The following is a 13328-nucleotide window of genomic DNA, read 5'->3' as shown; positions in this document are numbered from 1 at the left end:
TCCTGGGTGGCTCAGTCGGTTAAGCATCTGACTCTTGGTGTCAGCTCAGGTGACCTCATGGCCGTGAGATCAAGCCCTGAGTCGGGCTCTGCGCTCAGCCAAGTCTGCCTGGAATTCTCTTTCCCTCTCCCTCTGCCCTTCCCACTTGTGCCCTCTCTCTTTCTCAAACAAATAACATTTTAAAAGAAGCATCTTTTTTTTCTTTCAAGATTTTATTTGTTTGAGAGAGAGAGACGGGGAGGGCAGAGGGAGAGGGAGAAGCAGACTCTCCGCTGAGCTGGGAGCCTGACGTGGGGCTCGATTCCGGGACCCGAGATCATGACCCGAGCCGAAGGCAGACGCTCAACCACCTAAGCCACCCAGGTGCCCCTAAAGAAGCATTTCTATAAGCATTAGAGACAACTTCAACTTACGCATTTTAAATAATATATCCCATTGGCAAGGCTCAGTGCATTTAATAATTCCTCAAACTGAACTGCTACCAAACTCTACTCCAAATCCGTATGAGCAAGTCTGGCTGCGTAAGGCCTGCCAAACGCTGGGCTAGAGACGCTGTGTTCTTCGTAGCCACCTGGTAAGGATGATGGGAAGGATTAAGGACACCGAGACCCTAGGACTTGTGGAAGTCACTAACTGCAACCGGGCGCAGACGGTATTGACACGCAACGCGGCCACACTTTACAGCTGCAGTCTTCCCACGCCGGAGTTCAGTCTAGTGAAGTTAGGGGTGGGAAAGGTGCTCCGGAAAGACAGGGAAAGTGGTACAAGGGCCGGGAAAGAGCAAGAGAAGGTAAAAATGTGCCACACTGTGCGTGACAACACTACCAGGAACAGCTATAAAATTGGGTTTTCTTCGGGGTTTGTCAAATTACATAGTTACATAATGACCTCATCTTAGTGGGGACAAATTCAGTTAAATTAAGTCAGTGAATTCATGCGTTACTGGGCACTGGAGCTGACATAGTTCTCCTGTTACCTCCAAATTCCTTTACAAAACTGAAGTAGAAAGACAATGCGAAAAGAGGTCTGCAACAATCAAAATATGAACTTAATTTAGTCCAAAAAAAAGAAACTTTACCAAAGCAATTTATACTATAAAGACATGAAAAGACTGACTTACTTTCCTCCCCCACTATTCAAAGCGGGCGTGGGCCTAGTAAGCAAGTCCGAAATCTGAGAAGATAACTTCGTTTTCGCTGCTGTTTGCTGCTGTACCCGGACTTCGGCCGCGTCCGCCAAGTGCATCAGGGTCTTTCTTTCTGGGCTTTCTTCAAAATTCTTGCAGCCAACACATTTGCATATTGAGGAACACATTATTTTTGCCTAAAAGATTTACAAAAGAAAAGTTTCCAAATCGAACCCCCAAAAAACATTAAGGAGACTCTGTGATCAGATCAGTAGGAAAACAATTAACTAGCCAACTGACATCACCCGCAAGGGAAACCTCTCTTCTGGCCAAACCCTAAGTGGCCTAAGTGGCTGACCACACGTATGGGCAGGTCGGACGTTCAGACCAAGAGCGGCTCTGCACAGTGCATGTCTCTGAGCCCTTCCATGTCAGTTTTTCCCCCGATATGAATAACTTATGTTCTTTATAAAGAATATGAATGATACAATATTTAAAAATAGCAGTTAGCCAGAATCCAACCACCTCAATCAATCAAATCACCATTACCATGTTGGTGACTTTCCACTTAGGTAAAACCACAATTATCACATTAAAGGAATTTTATAGATGCTATCTTCGCTAGGGATCATCTCCATCATCTCCCTCCCTGAATCCCCTTCTCCAGATTCCCCAAACCCTTCAACAACCCATATTAAACTAGCGTGCCCTTGCATGTGAAACTGTGGAAAGCACGTATTTCTAGGAAAAACAGAGCCCTCAAGTGCAAGTAGCTATTTTAACTAATACATCAGTCTTTCTTTTTTTAAGGTTGGTTTACAAAATCACACGCTCACTTTCTGCAGCTTCCTCCGCTCACACCACGCTTCGTGGGATCGTCTGCCCCGCCCCACCCTGGTCAGCTTGGACGGAGTTCATTCTACTCATTCGGCTGGTGGCTGGGCCGCAGCCCCTGGGCCGGGCGTGCCACCGCTGATGTGCGCATTCCCTTGCCTGTCGCTGGGTACTCCTCCTTTCCAGCTCTTGAATACGGCAAATAATGTGGAAAAAGATTTTTTATATGTATATTATGCTTTTATTTCGGTGAGATTTCTAGAATTGGGCTCACTGGTACATGCATTTTAATAGATGTGGCCAGACTTTTTTCAAAAGGCTCTAACCCCTCACATCTCATGAGCAAGGTATAAGGCCTTTCCTCTATCCCCCTGGCCGTTTTTAACATTTAGCAATCTGATGGGGGCGCAGATAAAGTGAGATCACATAGTTCTGTCATTTACATTTCCCACACCTCTTAAATTTGAATATCTTTTGTTGGCTTCATTTTCTTCGGTGAACCCCGTCAATTTAAAGACACATACCTACTGCCCTTTCTACAGCACCTGGCAAGATCAACAAACCATATTCCGACAAACATACTTACCCTGCTCCTTTCTTACAATACACAAATAAATTCTCTTTACCGAGGGAAAAGAATGAATATACACTTTGAGTTCGCTGGTTTACTATGAGCCGGTCAGAGAACCTAACTAAAGTAGTACTTCCTGCGTATCTAATGATGAAGGGATAAATCTCTGACATCAAGGGGGAAAACGACATACCACGAATGGTAATTTGGATCGAGTATGAAGAACCCTAGGAAAGGCACTGACAATATAACAGGAACTCGGGAGGGAGAAATTAAAATGACAGGGTAGTCACTTAGCTTTGTTAATTTAACTTTCCTTATGGTCAAAAAAAGGGGGGAGGAAGCAAGGTTACAAGGCAGAGCCACTGAAACACTGGGGACGCCCCTCATCTACTCCCCTAGCCCTGAAAAGTGAGTGAAAGGAACAGGAATGTGTCGTCCAGATGCAGACCAACTGGGTCCCAAAAGCCAGTTCGATGACCAGACCAGCAAGCGTACGCGACCTGGCACAGGCAGTCCGCGGTGGCCGGTCAGCTGCCGCTCGTCGCCGTTTAGTGGATCCAAGTTTCTCATTTCTCGGTCTTTCAGAATGACACAGGAGTTCTTAGACACCACGTGTCCGGAATGTCGATGATTTTACTCTAACAGGGCAGCTTTTTCTCTTCTGACCGATCTCAGCCAGCACTGCCTTTTCTACTTCCATTAATGCTCAGATTCAATTAAATTATTGGCTCTTGTGTGCTGGCAATTCATATGCCTCGCATGTACTGACTGTCCAGTGCCGTACGCACGGAAGGGCTGCTTTGCCCTTCTCACCCAGCGTTCCATCAATTTCCACTTTCTCCCTGTTTGTAGATTTGGTTTTAGGACTTACATTTTTTACATACTCAGGAAAAACTCTGTACAATACAGTTCGTGAACAGAAGCCACCTATTTCGTCCGGTGCTCAAACAAAAATGTCATCTTTGACAACACAGAATAAAAAACCGATTACCGGACTGTAGACATTATTTAAGAGACTTTCAAAGTATTCTTGATTATATGCAATTTTCATTCATAGTGACTTCAGGACTAACAAGAGGTTACCTTCCTACCCTTCTTGAGAGAGGTATCTGACTTCTAAAATACGTGAATTCAGAACGCATGATGCAGAGCACGCCATGCACGAAGTCCTCACTGGGACGCGTGTGTACGGAAAGGGCAGGAGCGAACCCGAAGCAGAGGATACCCTGCGAGGCGCGGACGCCCCGAGCACGCGGTGCCACTTCACCAGAAGCGCCCGGCTATGGCTTCTGCCCAAACTAAAAATAAGGTATCCTCTGAACAGGAAGTTTGAAAGCCTGAAAATACAATCGTGAGAAGGGTCAACTCACTGTAGGAAGGACCCAACTCAAAAGGCTGTCAGGAAAGCGTTTCAGAAACACTGAGAAAGCAGCACAGTAGCGCTGGATTCATCTCGGGCATGAACAGACTACGTTTAAGCTCTGAAAGCAGAAATAATAAACCAGATAGTACTTTGTCTATAGCAAGAAGGGGATGGTTTGAACAGCACCTAAACATGCACAGTGTCTGTCCAGGCGGAGCTCTGACCACCTGCCCCGGAAAGACGCCTGAGTGAGCGGAACCGCCGGCGGAGCGGGCTGGCCATGGCGCAGATGGGTGTAGTCATTTCAGAGGACGGGTGACCTCAGCCAGCGACACTCCACGTGTCTCCCTTCCTATTCTTAGACTCAGAGAGCAAACTTCTTAACATGATTCAGTTCTTCACGCAGCTGTGCTCTTTAGGAGGACAACAGGCATCTGGGGCAAGAGAAATCTTCACCTGCAGGACCGCACCCTGGAGTGCTGGGGATCCCGCATCCGCACGCATTTTCGGAAAGCCCGTGGAGGCCAGTGGTCATACCCCCCTCAGTGGAGGCCCATTGCTGGAGTTTCCAATCCACTTTGAGGTTATTTTTACTAAAAATGAATAAACTGGGGCTCTGATGTGCCTACTTCCAGGTATGAGATTAAGAAGTATGAACGGATCCATCAGGTGATGAGACCCCGAGCATCACAGAATGACAAAACCAAGGTATCGTTCCTCGGAGGCCCTGCTTGGGAGGCCAGAAGGTCTTCCTCCGATGAGGGCCCTTGCACCAACTGAGCATATTTTCAAACTGGAAGCACAGAGTACCTCCCCGATTTTCAGGCAGATTTTTACAATACACCCTCGCGAAGTTATCTGCAATGAATGGTGAGATCATGTTCCCCACCCAGCATCTCACCTCATAGCATTCACAGTAGTTTTTAAGACATCCTGATCGTTTGCAATTACACCCTTTGCTGTGACGTCGATCGGATTCTCCCTCCTTTCCTTTCCCTATCTTCGGCTTGAAAGCTTCTGGGTTTCTGTCAAGGCATGCCTATCAAAACAGACCAAACGTCAACTGAAGTTCAATCACACCATACTAAAAACTGCAAAAGGAATTAATTTTCATTGTAAGACAACTGAGTTCTACAAAAATCAGGTAAAACTGGAAATTTGGGTCAGTTAAATAAAAAGTAATCACCTTTATTGCTTTTTGCCTTTCATTTTCATGTTCCAAATTATTATAACAATTAGTACAATTGCAGTTGTTGCAAAATTCACCATTTGCAAAGCAATCACAGTATCTGGAATATAAAAATCAGTGCAGGTCACATAAAAAAGTCATTGTTCAAATAAACAAAACTAGAAATTATCTGATTGAAAGCAGTTAGAATGTACTCGGAGCCACCCAGTCAGAGAGTTAATTTAAGTTGATGGTGAACCACGTGATCAGGCTCAAAGGTCAAGTCACACAGGCTCCCGGAATTTTGGTTCAGAAACTTAGTTCCAAGATTACGTGTTGTCAAGACAAAAGCTACATGATTTTATATGCCTCCAAAGTAAGTTATCTCAAAACCCAAAAGAAGGTAAAACATGGGCTATCTTCCAGGAGTGGAATCGGCTCCAGTGAACTACAGGTCATGCTTCTTGGGACTCTGAACCCCTAACATGACCAATGCTTTTCACTTAATTGTTTCAGGCCAGCCAAATCTCCTGGTTCAGAACTAATAAGCAAATTAATCATCCAACAATTTTAAAAGCTATTCAGAGTATCACCTCATTTAGGAGGCCAAATATGAAGGTCATAAAAGGTCATAAAGAAAGTCAAATTTATGATTCCTGAAGATGGAGGCTATGTCTGTCTCACGCTGCTGTGTCCCGAAAAACCCTCCACCAGTGCCTCACCCACGGTAAACACTTTCGTTCTGAATGAATGAGAGAGGGCTTCTACACCATCATACGTGGTCAGACATTCATATGCACGTTTATTTAAATTACTTAGACTTAGAAATTGGTCTGTTAAGACTTTTAGTTAACTCTATTTGCTTTTAAAAGCATCTTCAGCTATATCAAATATGAAACAGTAGCAAAAAGACTTACAATTTCAAACACAGCGATTTTGTACAATTACAGGGTTTTCTGGGCCTACTGGCAGACTCTGAAGGGATTATGCTATACAGATACAAAAAGAGATACACACTTTAATCAATTAAAGATAGCTATTAAAAATTAGAAAAGTCTCTGTAAATTCCTCCTAAAATAAAGCTTTAACACATGTAACCATCTCCAATAAAACTTTGCTATATTGTTCCCTTCGCATCACGTTCAAAAGCTAGCTGTACCGTGAAGAGAGGCAGACAGCCAAGACAGGAATTGGACAGCGGTGGGGGGCGGTTAAAAAGGAAGTCATCAATAGCTTCTAAAGAACACGCCACAAAAAATATTCTGCTTTCTGAGAGAACTAAAGCTGAAATCTGCTCAAAACTTGTGGGATTCAGTTACCAACAGCGGTGAGGAGAGAGCAGCGTGTGTGGCTGGAACAAGCCAGGCAGACGGGCCCCGCGCCGCAGACAATACCGCGAAGGAACAGAGTCCCAGATGAAGAAACGGACTAACAACAACAAAAAAGGCAAGGACCTAACATAGTAATTTAAAAACCAGTTAATATCAATTTTAAAACATATTCAGGATGAGGGAGAGAGAGAGAGAGAAATAGATAAGAACATGTGGCAAAGTTGATTAATTGAAGTGAAAGATATTTGGGGCTTGACAGCTCCCTTAACAATTTCTCAAAGTAAAAAGTCCTACATGGGGCGCCTGGGTGGCTCAGTGGTTAAGCTGCTGCCTTCGGCTTGGGTCATGATCCCAGGGTCCTGGGATCGAGCCCCGCATCGGGCTCTCTGTTCGGCAGGGAGCCTGCTTCCTCCTCTCTCTCTCTGCCTGCCTCTCTGCCTACTTGTGATCTCTCTCTGTCAAATAAATAAATAAATTCTTAAAAAAATAAAAATAAAAATAAAATAAAAAGTCCTACAGAGGCATGCTCATACGGCTTTAAGGAGAAAATATAAATGTAAAAATATATATACCTATTTTGTAAAAAAAAAAAAACCATTTATATATATGTTTATATACATAAATACAAATGTATTTTGAAATATATTTAGTTAATGCTGCACTGAACCTGATCCACCAAGTGAACTTACATGTGCTCAGAACACTCACCCGTTGAATGGAAGCCTTGCCTGGGTCTGGATGCCAGGTGTCCCAGTGAAGCTCGAGCCGCTAGCTATGGACACATACGTGGACTGCTGCAGCTGCAATGAGAGAGCCGGCTGCAGACACACGCACACACACGCGTGCACTGAGAGCCGACTGCAGACACACGCACACACGCGTGCACTGAGAGCCGACTGCAGACACACGCACACGCACGCGTGCACTGAGAGCCGACTGCAGACACACGCACGCGTGCACTGAGAGCCGACTGCAGACACACGCACACGTGCACTGAGAGCCGACTGCAGACACACGCACACGCACGCGTGCACTGAGAGCCGACTGCAGACACACGCACGCGTGCACTGAGAGCCGACTGCAGACACACGCACACGCACGCGTGCACTGAGAGCCGACTGCAGACACACGCACACGCACGCGTGCACTGAGAGCCGACTGCAGACACACGCACACACGCGTGCACTGAGAGCCGACTGCAGACACACGCACACGCACGCGTGCACTGAGAGCCGACTGCAGACACGCACACGCACGCGTGCACTGAGAGCCGACGGCAGACACACGCACACACACGCGCATTCACAACACTTCCAGACATCGCGATCAGGAAGAAACAAACCCATCGACTAAAATGGGAAAAACAGTCCGGAGAGTTTCCTACAGACACAGGACTTCGTGGAGCTCTTCTCAAGGCCCACCCGAACACTAGAGGGTGAAGACAACGTGAACATCTGTGGAGTGCTACGTGGCACAGACACGAGAAGGCGTTCACAGAGCCGCAGGCCTATCAGGATCGGGAAGCTCGGGGTCACGCGCCGGCAGCGCAGGTAGTAACCTGTGCCGGTGAGAACGGGCGGCCCGTCGGCGTGTACACAGAAGGGTTCCATGCGGTCGCCCATCCCACCACGAGGTACTGAGAGTGAGAATTACATGGGCAACCATTTCTATTTTACACTGATTTCCACACAAGAAAAGAGATGCTGGTGATAGAAACACTCAAGAGTCATTTTCTAATCAACAGCCACATTAAACATACTCCAAAGGCCACTGTGCTAGAGAAACCAGGTTTCTGCTTCTCTCCTGTAAAACCTGAGGAGGTCAACTCAACGGTTTAGAACGCGGAGCTAATTTGCTGGATTCGCCCATGAAAAAGGAAACTTCCATCTGCTTCCGGGAAGCAGCGCTCCAATCCTCGCCAGCCAGCGGATGATACGCGGCTCTGACTCTAAAGACGACCAGATGAGAGTGTCTGGGCAGGTCAGGACAGGTCACTACAGTGCGTGGGGATGGTCGGCTGTCCGGGAGCAAGTCCACAGCACCCGCGTCATCTGTGACAAGAGCTGGATGACAGCCACGGCGCTCTCTAAACTCACTTGAACTCGGCCGACGTCAGCTTCGACGCCCCCTCTTCTATCTACACAGTCTCATCCTCTCGCCAAACTGCTCCCAGGTCCCAAGTGTCTGATGTGTATGTGACTTGTGCAAATGCTAGAGGTACCTCAAAACAGATTCAGAAGTTTCTGTTGGCATCTTAAGATTCTTAAGCAGCCATTTTAATACTGAGTACGAGGTTTTTCAGTACTTTGAGACTGTGATGGGGCTGTACATCTTTGACCAAATTATCCCTTTTGAAACGCAGTGACTCCGTTTCCTCCTCTTACCTGGGTCACGTACTGAGCTGGAAGCACCGCGTAGCCCACGTTGCCTGTTCCTGGCGCCGGGGCCAGCACAGTGCCTGGCGGCAGGTTGGTGAGGTTGGGCTGGATCTGCGGCAGTGGGGCGGCTGGCATGATGAGCCGCTGCTGAGGCTGGCCGCTGGCGACTATCTGCGGAGTGGGATTGATGGGCTTGGGAACGACCTTCAAAAGCAAAACAAAACAGACACGCACATCCACGATTACAGAAATACACGTTACAGCTTTCCCATTCAGGATGAATCTCTTGCATGTGAATCTCAACTTTCAATTTGAAAAGTGAACTGTTTGGGAGAGGCTGAAGAACGAAGTCCTGGACACTCACCTGTTTGACAGTCTGTGCCGAGACGAGAGGAACTGACATCCGCACGGGAGTGGTGTTACCGACCACCGGCTTTGCTTTTGAAGAAAGGGGAGGAAAGGACAATTTATTTACAGGAAACAGTGCTCGAAACGTTGAAGATGCTTACTTCTCTCAAGCTATCCTCATAAAAGAGCTTCAAGAATTCCACTGGTTTCCTGTTTGGAGCCATCTGTAATCAGGATAGTTACCTTTTAAGATTCCGTGACCATCTACCAGGGAGCTTGGAGCTAAGGGAGCAGCTACAGTCTATCTGCCTGACAAGGGAACGTTTGTCATTTAAGACAGCCTACTGACAAGACTTCTGTCTGTATCTGGAGGATTTAAACGCTCCCTACTAAATCAGTTGAAATGTTCCTTAAATAAAAAAGACCGCTGTTCAGGAGCTTGAGTAACAATGCTGTTCTATATTCTTTCTAATTGCCACGTTTGTGTAAAAACCAGAGAAAACATCATTCTTGTATAACTCATTATTTGCAGAGCACCTACTAGAAGGCAGCACGGATGGCATGAAGGTTAGGAATATGGTCTCTGAGTCGTAACACCCTGGAGAGTCCAATCCTAGTTCTGCTGCTTTCCAGCTCTCTTCGCCTATATCCCCATCTATGACGTGGGGAGAGTACCTCCCTCGCAGGGTGTAAGGGTTAAATATGTTAATCATGAAAATATTGGAACAGTGTCCAACAAACAGTGTCTCAATAAGTGTTAGCCGCCATTAATGTCATTGTCACTATTACAATCATTAGTACTACATAAATGGCATTGTGGACTGTGTTTCAGGGAATTAAACTACAAGACACTTGCTCAAAGAGATTACACTCAAGCAGAGCAGATTAGACATGTACCAAATAAAATACACACGGTTAAAAAGAGAAAGTGCCGCAGACTCCAAGGGAGACTGGCAGAGGATGAGCATACAAAGAACGCGGGAGGGCTTAGTGTCTGAGATGGGTCCTGATCAACGGGCAGGCTGTGGAGGAGGCACACGGACCGGGGCGGGCCATTCCATGCAGAGGCAGGAGCATGAGCAGTGGAGGCCTGATGCTGGAAAGCAGTGAAACGTTTCCCAAAATGTTGGTGAACAGACCAGTCTGGTTGGAAGCTAGGGTTAAAGGAGGGAAGCCCAAGTCTTGAATGTCAGGGTTGAAATCTATATATTTAATCTGCATTTTTTAATTCGGTAGGCAATGAGGAGTTCCTGAGGATTTCGAAGTACAGAAGTACGACGAGAACAGCATAAAAGGAAACCGTCTGGTAGCCGCGTGCAGAGCAGAACAGGGCTGCACGGAACAGGGAAGTTAGAAGACTGTGCACACTGAGGGTCTGCTTGGGCTGACAGGGCTGGAGATGGACAGGAGGGCAGCTGCAAGGGACAGGGTAGCGGAACATCCCCCAAGCGGATGGCAGAAGCTGCACGTGTAAGGGAAGAAAACTAAGTCATCGTGAAGCCTTCAAGCGACCCGGAAAATGACAGCTCCCAGCACTAAAACCTGCAGCTGAGCTGAGCGGAAGGGAAGATGAACCCTGACCTGGAGAAAAGCTACGATCAAAGTCAGGAGAGAGGCTGGCGCGAGACCAAAAGAAGTACCGTTTCTGATACGGCCTACTGCCACTTCCGCAGGCTAAAAAAAGGGACTTAGAAAGATAGGAAGGAGAGCCCTTCCGGTTTTATTGATGCAAAGCGGCCTCGAGCCTGGTCTGAAAGAGAGAGGCTGAGATAATGGGATCTAACTGCTCGGAACAAAGAACAGACTTTCTTCGACAAAAAAGCTCGGGAGGGTTAGGAGTCCTGGAAGAACCCGGACAGGATTCCAACCGACAAGGGAGTGGGCCCCTGCAGCAAGCGCACAGAGCAGAAAGGGGGAAATAGGGAAGCTTTCCTCCAGAAAGTGGTTTAGTGGTGACTACATCTCTCTCCATACACTAAAAAACCACTCAACTGTATGCTCAACAAGGGTACATTTTATAGTAGACACAAAGTATATCTCAATAAAGTTGCTATACAAAAGGGAGTGTAGGACCATAATTACAGCACCAGGGACATCTGACACCGGATTTAAAAGTATTTCCTGTTCTGATTCTCTTCAGCTGCTTTACCTTTAAAAATAACTACCATAGACTGGTCTCAGCAATACTAAAAAGAATTTATAGGTGAATTAAAAGGAATTAAAAGCCTGAATTTCTGCTTGGAATCTGGAGAACAGACCCCCTACACCATTTGCTCCTTGGACAGGAGGCGCTGGTCGTGGTCCATGGGCACACTAAGCAGCGCTTCTGAAGTGGGTCGGACAACCAGAGAAGGTGAGAACTTCTGGTGGTCTCTGCAACAGGAAGGAGTGTGTGGCCTGCCCTTAGTCACATCAAATGACAGACGCAGATGGTTTTTATTTGGATAATAAAGAAAGGGTGACTGTCTCTGTGCACGTGGGCATACATGTGTGCGCACACACGCACACAGGCACACAGCTTGAAAGTTTGGGAACTCCAGGTTTACACTAGCTTGATATCTGCATGCACGAAAACCTGGGAAATAAAGTAAATATAAAATGAAGTGGCCCAATGACCTACGGGAAGGGGGATATATTGATGTTACGTAACGACATCAACGGTCTGTATTTCTCCTTCTCCTCAACTTTTAGCGTAGTTCCACATGACTACTACTGCGATTTTCACAGAAGCTGGAATACTCATCTTTTTTAGTCCTGAACAGAAATTCTGAAGCATCCTCTTAGAACTGCCTTCCAAATCTTAGAAAGCATACATCCCAGTGTTTAAGGCTTTCTAACTTCTTAAATTGACTTCCTTACCAAGATGCAAGGAGATTACATTCTAAAGAGATTAACCATGAACTCTTCTGGATCTTTCTACTATGCTGCCTGCTATCCAGCCAGCAGAGAACATAGTGGAGCCTTTGAATACCGGTTTTGTAGGGCTTTGGTGGGAAATGTATAAGATGAGCCCAACTCCCTTTGGCATAAGGAAATCCCTTATTGGAAATTAAGCCCCTCGAAAGACATGCTCGTGCATTCGATGAACTACAGCAACTATTTTTGTAAATCTCTACTAAAAATTATACATTACTCCTGTGAAATAATATATATTATGTATACCTAGGTCTCTTACAGGGTAGGAGAGCAAACGGAAAACTACGGGTGGACACAGGGCAATCACAGAGGTGGCTGTGTACGGACGGGCGGGAAGAGGTAGACACAGGGCAACTGAAAAGCTGGAGAGACGGGGGGGGGGGGGGGGGGACAGAGAAGGAAAGCTAGAGGTGGAAGGCAGAAAACAAAGAAGCAGGAAAAAGAAGGACGTGTGTATGTGAGGAACTCCAGGAAGGAAAGAGCATAGAGAGGTAAGAGAGAAGCAGGAAGACAGACACGAACTTGGAAAGGAAGGTGCCGATAAATACGCTAGAATTAGGAACCATCCAACCTACTCCTCCTGGGTCTTCAGCAACTTTTCTACCTCCACCAAAGGCTCATTATCGACAAGGAACTGCGCGTTAACATTACACTGGAAATAGGTCTCAGCACTTGGTCCACATATAAACATACGCACATAAGACACAACCTGTTGCCCCAACGGCCGCTTTACATCACCAGGACCTCCGGAGTCAACCATCCCCGCAGCACCTTTTTTAGTGGCCTGCTAAGTTTAAGCACCGAGAGCAGAGAAAACAGGGCTCCCTTAGTTAGCAATACGCAAGTTTCCTTCTCCTTTCGTTAAGAACACCATAATAAAAGATTTTCTTCCAAAATCAGTTTAAAGAGGGATTAGAAAATTTAATTACTTAACAGGTCTAATTTCAGTACAAGACATACTACAATACTGTTTCCCTCATGTATCCTCCAGGCTCTCCCACTGGTAATTTAAAAAATCAACAGGTTTTCTCTTCCACAGTTTCCCTCAGGGGAACTAGATCTCAGCAGCAGACAGCCATCTGATCCCTTAAAAAAAATGAAAAAGCAAACAAGTGGTCTTTAATTCTTCTATTCACATCCAGTAAATAATAAGTCATTTACTTGCCACCAACTGCTTTTTGACATTGATGGGATATGCAGCCGTCTTCTGAGACCAAAAATTCGAGCCCTAAACTATAAGCTGTTCTGATCCTTTCACACCGTTCCACTTCTAACAAGTGGATAAACACG

At 46.2% G+C, this 13328-nt stretch overlaps 1 protein-coding gene across 9 annotated transcripts in view; it reads right to left on the bottom strand.

The window, feature by feature from the left end:
* LIN54 (lin-54 DREAM MuvB core complex component) overlaps positions 1-13328 on the bottom strand; it is a 69073-nt gene that overhangs the window by 4431 nt on the left and 51314 nt on the right. For all 9 annotated transcript variants that reach the window (XM_044225242.1, XM_044225250.1, XM_044225243.1 and 6 more), the window contains 7 exons: positions 9139-9212; positions 8781-8978; positions 7105-7196; positions 5983-6054; positions 5084-5186; positions 4799-4936; positions 1121-1323 (listed from right to left, as the gene is read on the bottom strand). In XM_044225242.1, coding sequence (XP_044081177.1) covers positions 1121-1323; positions 4799-4936; positions 5084-5186; positions 5983-6054; positions 7105-7196; positions 8781-8978; positions 9139-9212 — 880 coding nt within the window. The remainder of the gene's footprint in view (positions 1-1120; positions 1324-4798; positions 4937-5083; positions 5187-5982; positions 6055-7104; positions 7197-8780; positions 8979-9138; positions 9213-13328) is intronic.

Source organism: Neovison vison, chromosome 11, assembly GCF_020171115.1.
Source record: "Neovison vison isolate M4711 chromosome 11, ASM_NN_V1, whole genome shotgun sequence".
NCBI classification, from domain to species: Eukaryota; Metazoa; Chordata; class Mammalia; order Carnivora; family Mustelidae; genus Neogale; species Neogale vison.
This window is presented reverse-complemented; position numbering and strand designations above follow the sequence as displayed.